Source organism: Poecilia reticulata, linkage group LG10 (assembly GCF_000633615.1).
Source record: "Poecilia reticulata strain Guanapo linkage group LG10, Guppy_female_1.0+MT, whole genome shotgun sequence".
Taxonomy (NCBI): domain Eukaryota; kingdom Metazoa; phylum Chordata; class Actinopteri; order Cyprinodontiformes; family Poeciliidae; genus Poecilia; species Poecilia reticulata.
In genome coordinates, this window is record NC_024340.1 from 30,032,469 (window position 1) to 30,054,751 (window position 22,283).

At 37.0% G+C, this 22,283-nt stretch overlaps 2 protein-coding genes across 2 annotated transcripts; one reads left to right on the forward strand and one right to left on the reverse strand.

Annotated features, from left to right (window-relative positions):
• Positions 1–400: 400 nt before the first annotated feature.
• tmem144b (transmembrane protein 144b) lies at positions 401–4,915 on the reverse strand. The gene is made up of 12 exons (XM_008421075.2): positions 4,701–4,915; positions 4,425–4,580; positions 4,229–4,351; positions 3,612–3,711; positions 3,430–3,510; positions 3,258–3,336; positions 3,106–3,185; positions 2,458–2,576; positions 2,132–2,251; positions 1,519–1,616; positions 832–885; positions 401–759 (listed from the first exon to the last, which is right to left on the reverse strand). Exons 1-12 carry the CDS (start codon positions 4,777–4,779, stop codon positions 673–675), a joined length of 1,176 nt encoding a protein of 391 aa, XP_008419297.1. The 5' UTR covers positions 4,780–4,915; the 3' UTR covers positions 401–672.
• A 912-nt stretch (positions 4,916–5,827) lies between these two features.
• On the forward strand, positions 5,828–11,578 carry gask1b (golgi associated kinase 1B). The gene is made up of 4 exons (XM_008421074.2): positions 5,828–6,699; positions 7,967–8,184; positions 9,598–9,824; positions 10,090–11,578. Exons 1-4 carry the CDS (start codon positions 5,838–5,840, stop codon positions 10,295–10,297), a joined length of 1,515 nt encoding a protein of 504 aa, XP_008419296.1. The 5' UTR covers positions 5,828–5,837; the 3' UTR covers positions 10,298–11,578.
• The last annotated feature ends 10,705 nt before the right edge of the window (positions 11,579–22,283 follow it).

The window sequence follows — 22,283 nt, forward strand, 5'->3', positions numbered from 1 at the left end:
GTCAGACAACCCAAACCAAATGTCAGCTACCTCAATACCAGACTTATCCAGGACACTTTCATTTCTATCATGTCAGTTTTTACTGAAGCCATCAACTGAAGCATAGATGCCAAACTACTTCACCAAAAAGCAATGTTTTCTGGGTTGATCTGAGGGTGAAAGTCACTCTACCTCAAATGAGATTTTATCTAACCTTTTCCTAATAAACTTGACATCTCATACATTTTCTTCCCTTTGCAATAATATGTTTAAGTCCAATTTGTCAAATATCAGTTATTGCTTAATTAAAATAAAGCCAAAGATGCCCAATTAGGTACTGAATATTTGGAGCATGCAATTTATATCAAATTTCATAAGTGATTCACTACTTTTTGGTTCCAGTAGAAAAAACAAACGCATATAATATTCAAGTTATTTTAATAGACATCACAACAATACAAAAAGGATTGATGCAAAACCCCACCAGGTCATAATATATGTGCAATATTTTAGAACAACCTTTGAAGGGTGTTAAAGTGCCAAATGTGGGTTTAAGATTAAGTGACTAAAAATATTTTCAGTTACAAATGTCTCTCGTTTTCAATCTTACCAATTACGATTGATTTAAAAATAATTCCAAGATCTTTTCTTTTAAAAGTCGAATTCAGTGAAGGAAAGTCAGCTACAAATGGGTCATTTTAGCTTTGAAATGGCAGTTAGCATGGAGCCAGTCAACACTACACAGGTCGCAAAGAAGAAGATGAGGCCGTTCATCAAACCCTGCAGAAAAGGAAACAGATTTGTCATAACTTTCCTCTGGAGACATCCAAGCAAAGTCATTTGACACCTTACCTTAATCTCCTTGAACACCAAGGATCCCCACAGCGCTGCGACCAGACCGTAGCCCTACAGAACACAAAAAGCCATTTATAGACTTTCACTACTTACCACCCGTCTTCATAAAGACATGTCTGTTGCTATTGCAACAGATATAAATATAGTAATGAGTTGCAAAAATGAAGTTGTCAGATTGAAGTTCAATACAGTAAGTGTAAATTTGTTTTATTTAAAGCTGTCAAAGATCCACTGAGGATCAAGTCTTAAGATGTATAAATCAAAAGGTCAATATGTTTTTCAGACCTCTGAAGTAAACAGACAAAATTAATGATGCCGAGACAAAATAAAACCTCCAATCACAGAGGGGACATGCAATGTGGCAACTGAACCCCAAACAGAAAGTGTTTGCAGAACGTGAATTGTACCTCCAGTTAAACTATTGCAAGTTTCTTTGAAGCAATTAACATTTAGAGCACCAAATACTAAAATATTTAGAACATACAACAATTTCTTCAAATTAGAGAACTATAGACACTAAAAAAAAAAAAAACATTTTCTGGTCAACTCTGCAACTGCTTTGATGAAGTGCAATTACAGAAAAACTGGAGAAATGTTCAATTGTGAAGTGTGCTCCAACTGTACATGGTAAGAAATCTAAAGATAAAAAAAAAAACTACATTTGTCAGGACATGATCTACTTACTGCAGTGACAATGGGGTAGGTAACAACAGCACTCAGGTAGTTGGTGGCTAGGAACCAGCAGTATGTGCCCATTGTCCACATAAATCCTGACAGAAATCCTGAAGTGCAGCCAGAGCACAGAGAATATTTTTAAAGCCACAAAAAGCAAATTGTTTAAAAAAAAAAGCCTCCATCCCAAATAATTAGCCAGAACTTAAACACTGAACCCTATATGCCACGAAGCAGCAGGAAGCGATTACATGACATTTTCAAAACCGATTCCGTCTTAGGGTCAAACTGGAGCTATTATTAGATCGTTTAGTGGCCTCTTGGGCACCATGTTTTCTTGATTCTTAGAAAAGAGCATGTGGGAAATGATAAGGGCATAAGTTTTGACATTGGTTACACAGAAATGCAATAAGCTCAACTACATTTGGTTTCCATCTTCAGCAAGCCTTACACTTGTTACTTCATGCTGCAAGGTTAATTAGTAGTGTGAGCAAACAGAATTTTGCATATAAATGAGCAGTTTGATCATCTTGGCATTGAAAGTTAGTCTTTTGTGTTTAAACATGATATCTTCACCTGTTTAATCAGACCTGGTGAAAGACTGTTTATTAAAATGAGCTGCTACCTGGTAGAATGGCTCTGGGGTAAACCCTAGGTTTGTTTTTCATCACAGCACAGTAGATGGTGAAGTACACTGAGCTTGCAAGGAAAATACCAGAGGTCTGTGCATGAACATAGTCAAGATCTGGAGAAAAAAAAAAAAAAACTTCAGTTAAAGCAACTTCTCAGCAGGGGGCAAGATCACTGCTCTTCATGTATAGATCAAGAGTGGGAGCAATCAGGATAGATAGCATGACATTTTAATTTTTCCCTTTTATTTTGTGCTCATTTGGGAATAGCAGCAAGTTGAAGGTTCAAAATTAGGTGTCTTATCAAAGACTAAAAACCTACCGTAGACACTGGCGCCATAAAAAATGCTGTCAGGACAAGCTGAATGGTTCTTTATGTAGAGAATGGGTATGAATGAAGAGCCGTACAGAAAGCCTGCCATAACGGCAAGCAGGCAACCACTGATGAAGAGGATACAAAGGGTGAAAAACTGGATGAAAGGTGCACTTTTAATCTCCTTAGAGACCTTGCTCAATTTGTATGTTAATTTTAACATTCTTTCCTACAGAACTGATGAGTAGAAACTGAGCCATGCCTGGTCACACAATTTAGCAAAGTGAATACTAAATGTTCGCTTCCAAAGCCAGTTTAGTACCAAAAACATAAGAAATCATTTTGCATCTGATGCTTCATGGTATAATTTGTGCCTACCATTTTTCAAAGAAAGAAATCCAATCTCTTTATGATAACCAAATATGCATTCTTGGGGTAGAGTCTGCTTTCCAAACAAAGGCTACAGCCCTTGACATCTGCTAGGAAAATCTAAACTTTTGAGTTAATAGTGCAGGTGAACATTAACAGCATGTATAATTATTGGAGTCTCTCAGAATGCATTATATCCAGTGGCAATGATTCATTAAATGCCCAATTTGTTTCGTCATCCAAATACAACAAAGCTGTGAGATCACACCAAGACAATGTTTGACCTACACGATTCGCCTCTTCTTTGGTCCAATGGCATCAATCCAGTATGCAGAAGAGTGGTGTACAAAACTGCCTGAAAAGGATATCTGCAAAGAAAAAAAAAGAAAGTTTTTTGCAATTCACAATAAAGAACAAACAAAAACAAAAAAAAAACCCACCCTGTCAATTAGTATAGGGTTTGTTTCCGACTCTGGATGGAGCTTCACATCACTTCTCACAAAGAAAAACACCAGCCCACTAAAGGGAATAAAACCCAGACCAGATTATCATGGCTGCTACATTACATCAAAAAGCAGTGACATAAAGGCTGTTAAATGTTGCATAGCTCACCTGAGCAGACACAAGCCAGCTCCACAATAATTCAGTATCGGCCTGGAAACATCCTGAGCATCAATCCCGAACCACCCAAATCTGTTTCAAACAGTGACATCCATTTTTATGACAACCTAAAGATTCCCACCAAAAGACAGAAAAAAAATCAATTCAAAGATTCATGCAGTCACATTTCTTACCTAGAACTGGCCCAGCCCATCAACAAACTGGACGACCCCCAAATTAAAATTCCAAGACCAAGTCCAATTGCTTTAACAATGGTAACCGCTGCAATACTTCCTGTGAATGAAAAAAAAAAAGAAGTTACTCTGTAAAATATTTGACTAATAAATCCACAAAATTTTAAAACCCATTTGAAAGACTAAAGCTTGAGATTTTAAAAAGTTATTGAATTTGTGAATACTTAAAGCAGGCCCTTATTATACAGTGAACAAAACAGGAACTAACCAAATCAGAATGCAAACATTTCCCCTTAGACTTTAAAATATTAAACTTTTTAATTTGCACAACCTTTCAGCAACACAAGAGCATGACTAAAGCAGCTCATGAAAATGACAATTCACATCTTCTCTAGATACAGTTGTAGCCAGTGTCATGGAGCCTGCAGAGACTTGTGGTGAAATTGACTATGTACTCAGAACTGGCCATTTCTCTCACAGTAGAGACTATTATTTTTTGATTGACTGCAGTAAAAGGACTCCTGTTAGGTCCTGAGCCCATCTTCTGCACCACATGATGCCAAACTGCAGAAAGAGGGTTTTTTTTTGCTTTAAATTGTGATTTCCAGAGACGATACCTGTGGCCCAGATCATACCGCCGAGCATTGCAAGAGGGTGGAATTTGGGTGTCCGCAGCAACAGATCGCCAAAAAGAGATACAACCCATATTGAAGCACAGGTCACAAAATGATAGAACATACCTACAAAAAGAAAAAAAAGAGGTTTTGCATTAAGTGTAGAAAAAAAATCGTACACCATATTTCTTCCACTTACCATCTCCCGTTTCTATTCTTTTGACTGGAACAAAGGTGCTTCCATACAGAACCACAGCAGCTATGTTTGCAGTCAATCCATAAGCAAAATTAGTGACGTTTGTGGAGTTACTGGAGACAACAGTTTCCTGGGAGCAAATCCCAGCTTCATTACACCCTAAAGCATATTGACAAATTTCAGGGTAATCAATTTAATATGAGTTTTAAAAAAAACAACCCACAAGGCTCAGTGAGCTTTACATTAATCACAGAGCAATTCAAAGACTCGTTAACCCACCGTCAGCGCAGAGGCATCTCACCATCAATAACGACGCGACAAATAAAAGCAGAGGTGAGCATTTTACCAGAGGCATCATAAAAATGCAATATTAGTTTTTTTCCCCTCTCAACACAAACTTTCCACAACCTTAAAACACCACAAGAGGCCACGCGTGGGTGTCTGCAGAAGCCTAGAGAGCAAGCAGGTGCCGCCAGTTATCCAATCACCCGAACCTGCCACATTAAATAAAGCCGCGGAGCATCATGGGAGGCCCAGCACGCATGACGACAAGAAGACGTCAGAGTCTAATTTCATTTGTGTAACTGGTTTTGCATGTAAATTCACTGATATAATTAAAAATTTAATAAATCTTTAAACAGAACATTTTTTTTCCTAAAATCTCTGCAAAATTTCATTCCTTAACAACAACAACTCTTGTTTGATGACTCATTCTCCTGGCACAACTATAGAGACAATAGAGCCAGGAGACAATAGTTCTATATTTAAACTCGTTTCGAGTTGGACCAGGACCTCCTGTCTGTAGAATGCTGCCTACACTACAACCTACAACCTCCTTCTTTTAAGTGTTTCCCTTCCTAAGATGTCCCGTTTGTTATTCTTTCCCAGCGTGAGCATCCTGCATTGATATGTTAAAACCCAAAGATTAAAACCACCAGATGTCGCCTAAACCGCGGGAAAATAGCCATGGCTGTAAATGATTCCGCTTTCATAATTATAAATATATTTTAGAACGTATTAAATTGAACGGTGGCAGTAAAACTGATAGCTGTTTTTTTTTTAGTCAATGTATTTTCAGAAAGGTCAAAGGTACTTCAGACACATTTTCTGGAGTGTCACAATAATTGGATATTAAAAAATATTCTTAGTCATATGTATGGGATCTATATTGTTATGGTAGCCTATAAAATATCTGAATGAAATATTCAGAATGTGAAGAGGTGAATTATCATATAAATCATTGAACGGGAACCCATGTGAATTATGCATTTTAAATTCTTGTTTGAGGTTGAGAGTCTGTCTGTTCTTGCTGTCTCTAAACTTTAGAAAAGCCTTTCCTCCTAGCTAAGTTTCAAACTTGCGCTCCTCCCCAGTTTGAGCGAAGTGAAAAAACACTTTCAGCTTTAATAAGTTACAATGGGGAAGTACCGCGTCCACTGGTGTTATTTCCCCTTTCGAAAACTCACCCGCAACTTTAGGAGGTGCTCTCCCTCCAAAAGAACTTTGATTATAGCGATTCTGTGTTTGGGCAACTTGTTATTTTTGGTTTTAAAAGTTGGGCATTTAGAGCAACCCCGGAGCAGAAGGAGTAACGAGGAGCAGAAGCGGCGCACCCGCGGCGAGCATCACTTAGACGGTGAACTACCGGCCACTTCTGACCTGCAAACCCAAGCTAGTTTGGAGGTCCCGACCCTGTTCAATGTGGTTTACGTAACGCTAAAGTTCAAGCGTCTTAAACCAGCAAATATTCGAGGTACAATCCGACCAAAGCTGAGAAAGAAAGTGAGAAGAAAGACAGTTGATCCAACAATTACGCAGCGCAAACGATTCAGCGTGGAAGGGGAAGCGGGCCAAGTAAACCGCAGCACTGGACTTAAGACATCGAGGAACGGGGGAAGTCTTGTGGACTTCTCCTCAAAGTCTTACAACGATGGAACAGACCCTCATTTTAGTAGTATCCGAATTTACAGCGAAATGGCACCTCCGTGGTTCAGCGCACAGGACGTGAACAGCATGCGCTTTCTTGGGAATGCCAAAGTTTTGCGCATAAAAGAAATCCCTCGTCTGGACGCACCGTCCCTCATGATATTTGAGGGTGCAGACATGGACCGTCTGGTCAGTCAAAAACACGTGAATAGAAATAATATATGTGGAGGCCAGTGCGGAATTATCCACTGCTCCGTGGGAAGCACGGAGGTATTTGCTTTCCATTTGGATAGGGTGCTTGGCATCAATAGGACAATACCTGCAGTAAGCAGAAAGTTTGGCTTTTTGAACGGTAGGTCCTCATTTTCATTTAGATTAGATATAATCCATAGGTTGTTTATTTACGGTGGTTTGAAAACATTTCTTTCAAACCACCAACTTGCATTCTGTTAACTGTTTTTTCATTATTTAAGGTTTTACTTTGTTTCACTAGAGAATGAACATCTTATATTAGTTGGACTTTTCACATTTTGTCACACTGCAACAACAAACCAGTTATGTAACAGACCTACACAAACGAGCTTTTTGTTGTAAAGTAGAAGGAACATGATGTATAGTTATCAAATATCAAAGATATGCAATGACAGTTAAAAGTTTCCTTTAGTTTGAAAACCCCAAATAAAATCTGGTGCCTATAGGAGTAACCAATGCTGCCATAAATCCAGAGGTTTTGTGAAGGTTTCTTAGAGAATGTTGGTGAACAAATAGTTCACAAAGACAGAGGAACACAGAAGAGAAGTCAAAGAGAAAAATGAAGGGGTGCAAACCCATCAGGACATGGTCGCCTGTGTGGGAGAGTCCTCTGGCTTTTTTAATTGTAAAAATACACAATAACAAAAATAATTGTAAATCATAAACTATTTCCCCTTGCTTAGCAATTATTCAATGCCTTTTTTTTTGCTATATGACATAAAATCCCAATAAAATACATATATGTGACTGAATATACAAAAGTTCAGGTGTAAATACTTTCCCCAGGTTCTGCACTTATTTTACCACAGAGCTGAAGAACAGTTTGGCTCTTTCTCTATGCAGAGATGTTGGAAGCATATTGCAACTGGAAGCAAGTGTCTTTTCTTTGTTTTTCTACCTTGCATTACAATAATCCTGCCTGTGACTAATGTCTTCATCTGCTTTCATATTCGTGATGGATATGAAAGATTTCTAAATGCGTTAAGCTGAACCAGGAGAGACACATTATTTTTGCCCTGAGCTTTAGGTTCAGATATCCATGGTTGCTTCTGCTGTTTAGTTCACCTTTTAACCTTGTTTGGGAAGAAATAGCAGTGAATCTTTTTTGATACATCACATATGGAAAATTACAACATCAATGTTAACAGACCTTAGAGGACTGTAGAAACATATGAGTCTTATCTTGGAGAGCAGATTGTTTCTCTCTCCTCTGCCTTTATCTGCTCAATTATAGGGTTCAAAAATGAGTTTTTTAGTGATTATAGCGAACTGAATTGAAACAGAACAGATATCTGTGGTTCATGAAGGTTTAGATGTCACATGTGCTCTAATCCAACAATTTAATCCCTGTTCTTTTGTCACTTTAGATGGCCAGGCCTGCCAGGTGGTTCTATGGGATGTATTGCTGTACCCCAAAGACCTTTCTGCAGGCCCAGCTACTGTGATGATGACATGGAGGGAGTACCAGAACTCCCTGACGCAGAGATGTTGGCAAAAAAATGTCAATCCAAAGTCCAACTCTGGATGCTCTTCAATTTATCACACTGAATGGAGCAAATTAGCTCTTTTTGACTTTTTGCTACAGGTAAAAACTCTGATGGATTAAAGCTTTAAATTTAACATTACAGACAAATAAATTGTCTTTGTCTGAATCCATAAAAATGCAGCTGGAGTGTCTCATTAGATTTGGGAGCTATGAAGGTTTTTGAAAACAAATTGCTTCTTTAATCTTTTCTTCTGCAGCACTAGTCCCTATGGGTATAATTACTATTTAGATGTGCTCCAATATTTTGTTTGTTGGAATAATAGACGTCTTAAATCTAACGAGAAAGGCCTTTATATCAGAATACATTTTGGATTCACCTCTTCACCACATTAACATCAAAATCTGAGCTAAAGTTTGTGGAAAAGTACTACTTAAAGTTATTTTATTGTTAACATTCAATAGATCTCTTATCACATTCAGGCTTTGTTTTTAATTTACTTTGAAGCTTCCAACACGATTCATAAAAAATGTTCTTTCTTTTAGTCAACAACACAAAGCTCTAAAAGTTACGTTTAGTAAACTGGAAAAAAGAAAAGAAAAGAAAAAACAAACACTTCATTTTCCATGTCGTGTTGCTCATTTCCTGTGTGGGAGGTCTCTGTGGATCATATTTTGGCACTGAGAGCAAATAAAGAACGCACAAAAAGTGGAAACTGGATTTCTTTAAAAACTCTCCGGATTAGGATTAGAAAAAAAATTTTTATTACATAAATGTTTGCTTAATTTGATCATTTTTCATGAATTACAAAAGATCAGTTAATATCATTTATTCGTTACACGTTTATGGTTTTACGGGTACACTTCTGTAATAGTTGTGAACTCATAAATTAACTCGTCATATATAAGTGACACAGGCTTAACGATGGAGGTGCACTTAGGGAGGATTGTCGGCTTAAACAAGAATAGCATTTAAGTGTTGTTTTCTAGGATTAAGCAGCTGTTGAATTTTAGTAGGTTGTCTGATTTGTTCAGTCTGAAACCTTTCTTGCATCATGTTGTTTTGTTTAGAGCAAAAAATGAATGAGTGCTTTAATCTAATTTATGGTCACCATTCCCTGTGGAGGCAGCAGGTGTTTTACAGCAGGAGGTTCTGCCTTTTTAGGCTTAAGAGGAGAATCCCCTCTGTGATGATGTTATGCAGCTATGTGGTGGTCTAATTGGTGTTCCTTTAAATTATATAAAACGGTAACTTGAGTCAAAGAGACACTAAAGAGGAATCAGCATGAGGTGTTTTTTTTTTCCTGGCTAAACCTTTTATACCTGATTTTCTCATATTAAAGTGGATGTTATGGATGCAAAATGGAGTGAGAAAATATTGAATAAAGGGTTTACCTACATTGTCAACCTCATGCAATGGGGATTAAAAAAAACCCTGAATCCTAATTTAAAATCTGTAAATCGCAGTTTGAGCTGTTCTTCTGTTTTCTGAAGAAATGTGAACTGTCTCCTTAGATTCACAGCCGTCTGGATCCGAGCTGCTGCGGATTCAGACCACGGCAGGAGAACATGTGTGTTCAACCGGGCCGCCATGATGTGTGTAAGGACCAGGAAAACATACAACTGGAAAATATTGTGCACAGGGAACATGACCTCAGACACCTGGTCTTCACCAACAACAAAGGGTCCTTTGACCCTGATGAGGACAATCTAGACTTCAGGCTTCTGGAAGGAATCAAGGAGTGAGTTTGTTACATCTTAATCACCTATGTTCAGATTTTACTATATGTTTTTACAGTGTCTTACAAAGGTTTTATGTGATAGATTAACATATCACAATAGTTCAAATTGCAACTTCAGAGTGTTTGATTTGAATTTTATGCGACACAACAAGACGTATGACTGAAAGGTGGACAGAATCCTTCTGGGTGTAATTTAATCTCAGTTTAAATACAGTTGTTTGATACATGTACGAACTGAATCAAAACTCTTCCTGTGTCTCCCTAGGCTGCCTGAGCAGGCCGTGTCTGTGCTGAGAAACAGGAAGCTGAGGGAAAAACTTCTCCAGTCGCTCTTTCTGGACCAGATGTACTGGGAAAGTCAGGGCGGCCGACGGGGCATCGACAAACTGATCGATGTGATTGAGAGGCGAGCCAACATCCTCCTCACCTACATCAATGCTCATGGGATCAAAGTTATGCCGATGAATGATTGATTTATATTTTCAATTTTTAAATGACAGAAATCTTATTTAAAATAATAAAATCTGCACCTAAATTTAAGTAAATATGAAAAAAATAGAAGAACAATAATTTGTTACAGAAGCTTTAAACTTGATTTGTGTTGCCTTTATCTTATTCCAAAGTGCAAGAGTCAGCATTGTCAGACAAAAACTCTTAACAATGGTAAAAACACAACCATTTGTTATGTGTTTTTGTATCAAAATATACAACTGAGTAGCTACATTGAGCCACAAAGCAATGAAGAGCTAAAACCCTTTGTACTGATTTTTCACACAAAGGCATAGATGCAAACATCATGGTAAAGTCATTGCTCAAGACTGTCAGCAAGAGCAAAAAAATGAGTTCTGTGGAGGAAGAATGGAAAACAGAAAGCATCAGGCAGCTAATTTCCATGAAAGCAATTGAGAAATCAGTGGCTTGGGAATCCTCTTCACAATGTTTCACACAGCTCTTTTCACTTTTCTGTAAGCCCTTTTATCTTGTGTGATTTTTTTACTTCAGTTTAAAAAAAATCATTGTGAAATCATTTTGCTCATTGTGATGTAGTTTCAATGAAATACTAAAAATCGGAAAAATAGACACCGTTGGGGTTAATTTTTACAGTCAAAATTTGATGTTCCTGAATAAATTAACAGAATATTTCCCTCTAGAATACAACAATGTACATACGTGGAGAATTGTTCTATTTTTCTCTGTTTTTCAAAATGCAGAAGTATTTTTTTTGTGTGTGAGATTATGACTAGCATGTAACATTGTCATATGAAATGTGTAAATATGCTTTTGGACAAAAAAACCATTGATTTTAATCAACATTTTAGGAATGAATTGGAATCATGCCTCATTCAGAGACCAAAAAGTGAAGCCCACCTCCTCAGCAGATGCTGTTACATTTGAAAGAAATCAACATGTTTGTTTTTATTGCTTTAAGTGTGGATCACATTTTTAATTATAGAGCTTAAATTTTAGGTTGTTGCTAAAGCTGACTGAATTCAAGCATATGGAAAATAGTTGAAGCTTTGAGAAGAATTAAATTCCAGTCAGTAGATTGGGGAGATTCACAAAGTGTGGACTGCAGCTGGAGTTAAAGAACCAACAGTAAAGGAGCATGAAGAACATTGTCTATAACTGTCACGTTTCTTGTCTTAAGCCACTTCTGAGACTAAAAAACTACAAAAAACAACACAAACTATGGAGAAAGAAGATGTACTGTTGTAAACCCCCCAAAAATATTTTATTTAATTGGTTTTATGTTATCAAATCGTCTTAAAGTTATTATAATAGGTAGTTATTATAATCTGAGTTTCACTTTTTAAACCAATTTAGTGAGATTAAAATATTTTTGTTAATATTGTAATTTATTAAATTTCACCTTTACGGTGTGAATGAGTATTGTAGACTATTTTGTTCATTGTAGATAGTATATTATATTCTTAGGGCATTAAACAAATTGTCATAAATTTGGTCACAATGACCTAAATGTACAAAATTTTTTATTTGAATCAAAAATCTATTTTAGCCTGGATTGTTTTGTGTTTTTAAATATTTATTTGTTTTTGTATCTTTTTTGCAATTTGTAAAAGTCCAAAAAGAAAATGTCCATTAATGATCAGTTGCATTCACCCTAAGAGGAAGTTGTGGTTCAGTATTGTTGTCACTGGTTTTTAGAGTTTATAGTTTTGGTTTTTAAAGTCACTTCAAAATACTTTAAAACAACAAATGAGGAAGTTGTTGTTTTAGTTTTAACAAAAGCAAAGTCAGAAATCATTTATATTCTGCTGTTTGGGCTCTCAGAGATTAGACTGAAGTTGTTTGTTTGGTTTTGAGCATTAAGCCGCCTGTTGTTCTGACCACCTGAATCACATAGAGTGGATTCCATGCCTTATGTTTGTGTTAAAACGACCCCTACAGTTTGAAGACAAACTCTTCACACATATGTTCTTGTAGTATCTCACCAGAACACACACAGGCAACAGATGACCTACATGGGTGAAACAATTGAAGCTTACAGAAACAAAAATAGACAGGATGAGGGGCTGGACCTTTACTCATGGTTTATTTCTCCACTTGAACTCACTCCCCTTCAGTAAAACTGCATTGTTGTAAATGCCTAATGCAGACTTCTGCTGACCTCAACTGCAAGATGAACGTCAAAAACATCTGTCTGATGTCCAAATGAAAAAAAAAACAATGTGGGGAATGGAATATAAAAGAACTGTACAATACACATAGTATATAACTTAGCTATTCCTCTATCTTCAAACAAAGCTCTGAAATAATAATAATAGCAAAACTTTTTCCTCTGAAGAGATCAGAATTACATTCACAAAACAAAACTTCACATGTATGTAAGCCTGAGCAGTATGAGTTAGCTTGTGGCCTTTTTTTCCCCTTCTGGCTCATTTTCAACTTTATCAATTCTGCTTACTGGTTTTGTTTTGTGTTAGCTTTCTAATAATACAGAACATATCACAACAAACAGAATGTCAAAGCAGATCGTGTTTATTTCAGGGACATGCCACCTGCTGTTTACTTTCATACTTCGATACAGACTATAACTGAGTTCTTTCCAAGAAAAAACGATCAGCAAAAACTGTAGGTGTCACTTCCAAGTGAGATGTGTTAATATTCAAAAACTATGTGCCTCCCAAGGTTAGTTCTCTAATCAGACTAATTAAATGAGGTTTATATTATGCAAAAAGTTGCTAAAATATATTTTTCTTGAAAGATTTGGCAAGACGGGCTGCACAGTGGTGCAGTTGGTAGAGCTGTTGCCTTGCAGCCAGAAGGTTTTGGGTTCGATTCCCAGCCCTGGTCTTTCTACATGGAGTTTGCATGTTCTCCCTGTGCATGCGTGGGTTTTCTCCGGGTACTCCGGTTTCCTCCCACAGTCCAAAAACATGACTGTCAGGTTAATTGGCCTCTCCAAATTGCCCCTAGGTGTGAGTGTGTGGGTGCATGGTTGTTTGTTCTGTGTTGCCCTGCGACAAACTAGCGACCTGTCCAGGGTGACCCCGCCTCTCGCCCGGAACGTCAGCTGGAGAGGCAGCAGCAACCCTCCCGACCCCACTAAGGGACAAGGGTGCAAGAAAATGGATGGATGGATGGATTTGGCAAGACACATGACGGATACCTCTAAATGTTGAAGTTCCTAACTAAGTTGTATTAGTTTGAATTAAAATTCAGGGTTATTTTTTTATTAGAGCTGCCAGAAAACCAACAAATCAATAAAAGCCAAGAATAAGTTACATCTGATCTTTCCATTGCTTTTAAAATAACTTTTTTGAGGAAAAAAAAAACTACCTTGAGTCACATGTATGATGGATAGGTTGATGATAGTAGTATCTGTAATCACAGTCTGTCTCTCTATGACTTCAGTACAAACGGGTTTCTCTCATGTTTTTGTTTGTGTGTTTGTTTGTTTTTTTAGAAATACATGTGTCTAAAAGTATTATGTTGAAAGGATGTGAGACTTCTTACTGGGGAGACTAAAAAAGACAAGATTATACATTTTTCCTTCAAAGATCATGTTATCCAGAGAGTTTTGTAGCAGTAAATCGGAGCATAAATTTCTACTAAAAACTGTTTCTCCTCTACAAGTAACTTTGCCCCCTGATTTAAAAGCAAAATCGAAGTATGAAGGAAGAATACTTAATTTGTGAATCAGATACAACAGATAGCTGTGGTGTTTTTTTTGTCAGTTTAAATTTGACCAGAAGCTAACTTTTATAGCAGTTTCACTTTTATAGCAGTTTTACTTATATAGCAGTTTTACTTTTAAAGTCATTGGCTGATGTCTGTGCATTATTTTATCAAATGAAATCAGTATCTGTTGTCTCACAGTGGTATCCATACATGCTTAGCCAGGATAATTAGATGAGTTATTTTTCATATGTCTGAGCAAAGTGAGTGAGAGTGGACAGTCACTGCATGCCTTACAAATATATTCTAGTGACATCAGAGTAAGAAGACCAACCAGAACTGGGGCAGAAATAAAAGTATCCACTTGAACTGATTGCCATTGGGTTTTATATTTGAATGTGCTGTCATGCTTAGGTTGTGTGCCTGTTTGCTAAGTATCTCAGCCAGCATTTCCCCTGACTTCCTCTCTATCACAGGATAAATCCCCAGGTATATTTTCACTTTATAAACTCTCAGTTGGCCTTCAGACATTTCTATTTAACACCTTATGTTGATCTTGGGCAGAAAAAAAACATAACTTTTGTGAGCTACAGTCTTGAACAAAGTTGAAAACTAAATGTAAAAATTATGATCTAGGGTCATAGGTACCTTTTCTCCCTTTTGGAAATATCTGTAACAAAGCATTGTGAAATCTGGATGAACATTTCTAGCTGGAAGAAAAGCACAAACAACAGTTTTCCCACAGGGGAAATTTTTTTCCCAAAGCCAGAAAACCTAAAAATGTTTTTTCATATGTTGATTTTAACTTTGGCAAAAGATGATGCACTCGTACTGATAAGGTCTTTCAAAGTGAACTAGAAAAATGTCAACATGAGTCAGATAAAGTCAGGCCAAAGCTTGTTTTACTTCCAGCTAAACCTGTGCCCGGCCCAGAGATGTGCTGATTCAAACCAAACGGGAGCAAAAATTATGTTAAAATTCGCTTTTGGAAGACATGCTCATCTGTAGAATAATTACATTTATTTTTCTTCAGGTTGATAAAACTTAAGACTACTGTCAATCATCCTATTGTGCAAATTCTGTCATTTTCTTTTTTTTTTTCACTGCTTTTCTTTCTTTTTGGATACCTGTCCAGGACCAGGACTGAGGTTTATGTTCATGTTTATTTCTTTGAGAATAAATGTTACCCTGAGGCAGACAGTTGTTTTTACATTTTCAGGAATATTGAAATGTGATTGACTAATTAATGAACCAGTGATAAACACCAACATAAGTTCACCTTGAATTGTTTTTTGTAGTTTGAATTGAAACCTAATTAAGGAGACAACAGAGATGATATCACCAGAGCGAGGGCAGGAACATGTAATACGTTTAATCCTCAAACGAAAGTTCAGTGGATCAAATACCTTGACCCAAGTGACATAGCAGTAAGTTTCTTGAGATTTAGTTGGAATGTTATTTCTTTTTCATTCTTAAAGAACTTCAAAACCCAAATCACTCCCACTAAATCAGATTTCTGTTAAGAGGTGAAGGTGAAAAGCTTACAGCTTGTCTGTGATGGAGCCCAGGAGAAAGACGTGACTAGCTTCTTTTAGAGCAATGAGCTGCATCACTGAAAACATCCAAGATAAGATTACACAGAATGCATGCACAATACGGAGGTGTCAGCTGCAGGGAAACAACCTATTGTGACAAGCAGATCTAAGCTCTGCGCTTCCTGCTTACTTTTTATCTCTGATTCTGCAGGAGGTCCACAGACAGGAAGCAGCCTCTGCTGCCCAACAGCTGCCCTGAATGATGCTTTAAATTCCATGTGCTGCACGAGGACATTTGATCTCAAGTCTGACATTCAGTTGCACAATATCCTATATTGGCATTTGTCTCCTCTTGTTTTGGGCCATAATGATAAGGTATAACATATTTTTCTATTGAAATGGGATAATAATCTAATGTAAACAGCTGAACTGAATTTTTGGCTCTATTTCTAAATGTCTTCATGAAATGGAAGCTGCATTTTGTGAATGAAAAGATTTAAGTTGTTTTCAATAAATGGATTCTTTCTGCCAGACTAATTAGACTTTAACCAGTTTTTATGTATTTCAGTGTTTTTGTATATGCATTCAGACATAAAACATACAATTCACATGTTTTTAAAAAGTTGTTTTCTTAAAGGTCTGATATTCTACTTTTAAAAATTATCTTTTCAAACCTTGTAAGTGGACAATCATTGTCATCTATCCTGACATTTCAGTTTGTGATAAAGAAAAACATTTTTGTGAAATAATGGTACCATTGTCAAGTTCTGGTGATATCACCATGTTTTACTGTATCTGATGGTTTTGATGGTGACAAAAAGTTTAGATTTTTGAAACATTTGCAAAATTGTAAAATTTTAATGAAATACGGTGACGTTTGTGTTTGCAAAACAATCCTCTCCCGCAGGAAAGTCAAGTGGTTCATATGTTTATTTTAATTTAGTCGTCAAATTAAACTGGTGGCTCAGAGATAATAACATGATAAAGTCTGACAGACAACATTTTCAATTTTAACCCCTTAGTCCTGCAAGAACTAGAAAGTGGATGGATGAAATATTCAAAAGAAGGTTGTAAAATACCTTTTTACGAGAAAATCACTTTACTTAACATCAGTAACTTATTTATTTTTGGAAATATTTTAAAAAAAATTTTAACTTTGGTTTCTATATTGGCAAAGTGTTCCCAGGACTCTTAAGCATTTTCAAAAGCAAATGCCTTTTGTGTCTTACCTTTCTTTAAAGGATTTTGATCAACCACTTCTACTGAAGTTTGTTGTCAGTAGAAAACTATTGAAGTGACAGGTAAAGGAGAAAATATGTCAAAACATACCAAATAAAAGTACACTAGGTATCACTGGAGGGACTCAAGGACGTGGACAGAGGAAACTTTTTTCCATCTGATAGAGCATGAACCTCTGAGTTGACATCTGAAGCCACGGAGCTGGATTAAAGGGTGAGTGCACAGACGAAAAAAGAATATGGTGAGGCATCTCCATGGACTGGCATCTCGAACATCTGCTAACAGAGATATATGGGGCAATCAAACAGTTGTGGGCTGAATATGTCAAATTCTATATTTAGAGATGCTATGATGAGCGGCATGTAGAGCATGAAGAGTCTGGATGAGACGACTGCAGCGGCTTACTGTATGATTCATACATTCGCTGCCAGTGCATCACATGACAGGGAAATTCTATCAGTATAACATGTTTTTTTATTTATTTATGATTGCCAACCTAATCTTGGCAAACAGTTAAATTATTGACTCTACTCGTTATGTCAGATTTTTCCTTTGATAGTTTAGTGTAACACAGCTCTGAAACTGTCAGGAATCAATACTTTTCCTCCTGCAGAAGATGCTCTGCTCCACTAGGTAGCGCTTCACAAACCAGTGAAGCATGTCATTTGAACAATTTTTAAAATATCTTGATTGAGAGCCAAATTCTTCATTCCCTTGTGGAAACCTCTTCCTGTATCCAGCTACTGCTTTGTACTGTAGATTAGAAATATTTTCCAAATTCCACAAAACTTCTGTCTGCATTGAGAAATGTTTAGGAAAAACAAAATATGAGAAATATGTGACCAACTCAAGGGTAAAAAAACTGACTTGTAAAGTCTAAAATAGACTGACAACACGTTTCAGTTGAGCTGACACAACTACATGCACTCAGACTGTATGTGTGTAAAGCCTAAAGTGAGAGACACCAGACATTCCTCACGTACTCAACTCCTGACTCATCTACTTAGAGTCAAAAACTATCCTGGCAGCAGCTCTTTCAACTTAGCTTCTCATCACTTATAAGATATAGAAATGCTGTAAGCAATAAAAGAAACATCTGTAAATAAATAGTGGGCCCCGCTAACCAAAACACGAGCAGGTTTCAGAAACATTTATCCACTAACTGTAAAATATTACATTAGCAGTATGTAGCATAAGAAACTGTTCACTCTGGGTATTAGTGGTATTCATTTATTTTCCCATTTTTAAATCTGCACATTTACCTTACCAAAACATTCAGACACCCTAAACTGTATTCAGAAAAAAACAGCCAAGAGGCTCATTGGCAAAAACAAAAATGAAGAATCTGTTACAAGACTTCAGAATCTGTGCATTTATGCAGATTCTCTGATCTGACTCAACCTGAGCTATATTGTCAAGTAGGATGTTTGATCAAAAAGTCATATTTTTGCAACAAGAGGTTGCAAAAATCAACTTCACAGTTATGTTGTACTTTATGTTGATCTATCCCATGAGGTCCAAATGAAAGACACTGACGTTTGCCGTAAAGTGACAAAATGTGAAAAAGTTCAGATCACTACAATTCACAATAGAAGTAGAAAATATTCAGATTATTCATGTACAAATCAATATTCTCAAGGCTGAAGTGATAAATGTTGCCTGGATAATGATCAGGGGTGGACGAACGTCCTGCAGGAAAGGCCACATGCTAGAAAAAATAGCAAAAGGAAACTTTGGGTCAGTGGAAAACTGAACTATAAATTTATTTAAAGACACTTAAGCTTCAGCTTCTTCCAAAATTAAAAAAAAAACTGCATCAGGGTTAGTCTGAGAGAAGGAAATAAAGCCTCGCTGGACTGGAAGGCAGAACTTCTTGTGGAGTTCTGCCTTCCAGAACTCCACAAGAAATAGGATTAAACTGTTGCTCTAAAATGTACTGTGACCTTTCCACATGTTATTTTACGTTTATTACTGATGCTGATAATGAACAAGATGAAAATCTCTCTGAATGTTTTGGAGAAATTCAAAGGCAGTGAGAATGGAGCTGGATTTTATTTCATAAATAGATTCATTATTAGTTTTGTTTTTCAAATAGAACCAAACTGACTAAACATGTTTTACAAACATAAATAAATGTTTTAGGTTTCATAAACCTGCCACTTTGTGTATTTTTGTATTCATCTGACTTATTTTTATTACATAAGTCCAGGACCTTCACCACTTTAACTTCTATAAAGCAGGAAGAGGAAAGAATGTTTCTGGGCCGAGACTCCAAAATAAAATATTCCATGATCAGTGTCACCCATCCTGAAGAGACCCAAACAGGAACACAGCCTGGGCTCAGGCTGCACACAGAGTGGGCCAAAAGGAAATGAGTGCAACCAGCCTGAGGGCGCGGCAGGTTCAGAATAATGGCCACATGCCCTGTGACCTCACTGATGGACTAAAATACAGATTCCTGGGCAGAATAAAACATTACAAACATTTAAAGTAGGTTGCTGGTCACTTCTAGCAAACAATATTACTAAGATTTATGCTTTATTAGACCCTATTTGATTTTAAAATAAGTATATTCTGAGTAGTATTATGCACATACCTATAAAAGATAAAGCTGTATTGTGCTACAGGCGGAGGGGTTTGGTTTAACATAATAAAACAGCGCCACCTAGAGGAATAAAAACGCAGGCTAACATATCGGCAGCAGCTTGGCTCTGACCCAAGCACAGCGTTTCTGCTGCAGCTGAAGACTCACCCGGAAGAAAGCAATGTGACACAATGGCTTTTAAAAAATATGGTAATTGTTATTTTATTGGTTTCTTTGTCATTTATGACAGCAATGTGTGGAGCCAATTCAGGATTTAAAATGAGAGCTCGGACATTTCAAATGAGCTACACTGCTGCCCTCTACCGGCTAGATTTGGGTGGCACAACCTCATATTGGGAATCAAATAAAATTTAAAAAGTAATATGTGCCAAAAAACCCTCGCATGATTCAGTCATTAAGGTGTTGCCACAAGAAAGGTCGCATCTGCAAATTAATGGAGAGGTTTGTAATTTTCATCAGAGGTAAAGTTCAACTGAGAGACCATGAAAAATCTGGAAAATCATTAAAATCATTTGAGTTTTATCACACGAAACAAGTATTTGATATAATACAAAAATAATATAATTAATTAGAATTACAGAGGTCAGATGTTTTCTGTAGTTCTTCACCAGGCTTGCACACAATGCAGCAGAGTTTTGGTCCATTCATACCGATCTTTACTAGATCTCTAAGGTTTTGGGCCTGTTGCTAGGCAACACATTTCATCCAAATGTTTTCTATTGGGTTTAGGTCTGGAGACTGACTGGGCCACTCTAGGACTTGGAAATGCAACCTCTCCCTAGCTTTCCTGGCTGCGTGTTTCAGGTCCTTGTCATGCTGGAGGATTCAGCCATGACCCACTTTTATTGTCTTACTGAGGGAAGGAGGTTGTTGTCCAAAATCTCACAACACATGGTACAGTTCTGACTCTTGGCTAGGCCAGACCTGGCATGGAGTCGCAGTCTGAGAGAAACTCACAGTCATCTTGAGTTTCTTCCATTTTCAAATAATTGCTCTGCAGCCGTTTCCTTCTCACCAAGCTGTTTGTTGTCCTGTAGCCCATCAGCTAAATATTTTGTCCTTTGGAATCATATTGTATGATTTTCTGGAATTCGATTTTAATTCTGTCTCTTGAAAACTACAGACCTCTCCATTCTTTGTAAGTGGAGGTAAATACTTATTTTCCTCACTGTATAGCTCTTTTACAAATATTATATACTATATTTAAGTATAACAAATAAGAATCCAGACTAGTGACAACAGCATTTTGGAAAATCTTTGATCATTTTTACTGTTAAAGATTATGTATTTAGTATTTCCCAGGCACATAGTGCCATTTTATAGTTCTATCAAATAACAACAGTTCTTATAAAAAGGCTGTATACATTAAAAATAACGTTAAAAAATTACTTTGTGATTTGATGTCTTGAAATTGATTTCTGTTTCTTTAAGAAGCTCCTGCTCTTTCCGCCAGTCTGTCTTCAGCACGTCATCAGAAGTTGTTTATAACTGTAAAAACGTTTTTAGTTGTTCTCTCATCAGACATACCTGCGGTGTTGTTTGGTTCTTCCACACGTCTGAGAAACGTTTGAATCTTTCATGACAACCATTCAGGGTTTCTTCTCAGTTCAATGGTCCTAAGCCTCCAAACCCCCTTAAAACTAAACTGCACATTCTGGAGTTAAGTCTTTTTACACTGAAAGCTACAATAATTTGTATCTTTATTATTTCTTGTACCATAATAAAAAAAATATCCACTTTATTGAAGCAGCCATGTTCAATTTGTCCTGCTAGCTGCGCCATTCTCTGACGGCAGAAGTGAAAAAGACCCCTCCTGAACTTACTGTGATGAAAAATGCATCATTTACACCCACAGAGTGTCTTCTCTCTTGTTTCTCGGATCATGCAGTTCTCTGACACGATGCCTCCTCCTCTGGGAGACTGGAGACTCAAAATATCTCGACCTCCTTGTGTCAGACTCCCCTCGCCTCACAGGGCGAGTCTCTCTGGTGGCCCAGCTGACAGTGACAAACTGACAATGGCTGAATGCTCCACTTCTCATCCATAGCAAATATTGAAGAAGTACTTGTTTGCCTTTTCAAGTTTGAAAGAAAAGACGAATTCAGACAGTGAAAAATAGCTTCCTTATTGCTGATCTCGCCACTGATGCTGGAATACGAGTTAACATGAGGAATGCGTCCTCAGGGGGTTTCAAGGACAAATGACTGGACTGATTGGTATTGATTGGATTTACGAGGACAAAAGGCATATTCTAACAAATTAAACATGTATCATTGAATCAGATACACTGAGTTTTGTCCAAGGTCATGTTGGTCAGGTCACCTTTTCATCCCAGGAAACTGTCTGTCTTAAACAGCCAGTCAGTTTTCACTGAGGGTTTTACCTCACGCTGTCAAAAACAAAGCTCCTTGGTGACTTTGAAAGCATCATTTAGTTTGCTTTTGCAGCTAAGGTTCAAAATAGGTAGGAAATAATGAGATGGGACATCTGGCTGTCACTACTTCACATACATGATTTGACATAAATGCCTCATTACAGGAGCTGGTGAGAAATGCAAAATATGCAAACCTGAAAAGCAGTTCTGACCTTCAGGGGAAAAAAAAACTGTTTCACTTCAGTCTTCAGATGTGAAAGTGAGATCCTGATTTAAAACAGTCAAGTCTGGACAGACATGGTAGAAAATCATTAAATGAACTACTTATAGATTCATGAGGATAAATCTGTTTATTCTTTATACTCACCAAACAGACAAGTAACGTTTCAATATTAATTTAGAAGTAAAATGATAAATAAATCTTATAATTAAGCATTACTCTACAAATGGTGTGTTTGACCAAATAATTTAACCCTAATTGGTTGCATTATTTTGCCTTGGGAGCAGATAATGCTTTGAACAATAAATAAACTCACAATCTAACAAAACAACAACAAATAACAGCA

Excerpts from the sequence above, each read along its gene's own strand:
- tmem144b (XM_008421075.2), bottom strand. The coding sequence starts at position 4,779 with ATGATGCCTCTGGTAAAATGCTCACCTCTGCTTTTATTTGTCGCGTCG. Across the intron at positions 4,352-4,424 it reads AAGAATAGAAACGGGAGATG|GTATGTTCTATCATTTTGTG; the intron begins GTAAGTGGAAGA and ends TTCTTTTTGTAG. Across the intron at positions 760-831 it reads TGGTGTTCAAGGAGATTAAG|GGTTTGATGAACGGCCTCAT; the intron begins GTAAGGTGTCAA and ends CCTTTTCTGCAG.
- gask1b (XM_008421074.2), top strand. The coding sequence starts at position 5,838 with ATGGGGAAGTACCGCGTCCACTGGTGTTATTTCCCCTTTCGAAAACTC. Across the intron at positions 6,700-7,966 it reads AAAGTTTGGCTTTTTGAACG|ATGGCCAGGCCTGCCAGGTG; the intron begins GTAGGTCCTCAT and ends TTGTCACTTTAG. Across the intron at positions 9,825-10,089 it reads CTTCTGGAAGGAATCAAGGA|GCTGCCTGAGCAGGCCGTGT; the intron begins GTGAGTTTGTTA and ends GTGTCTCCCTAG.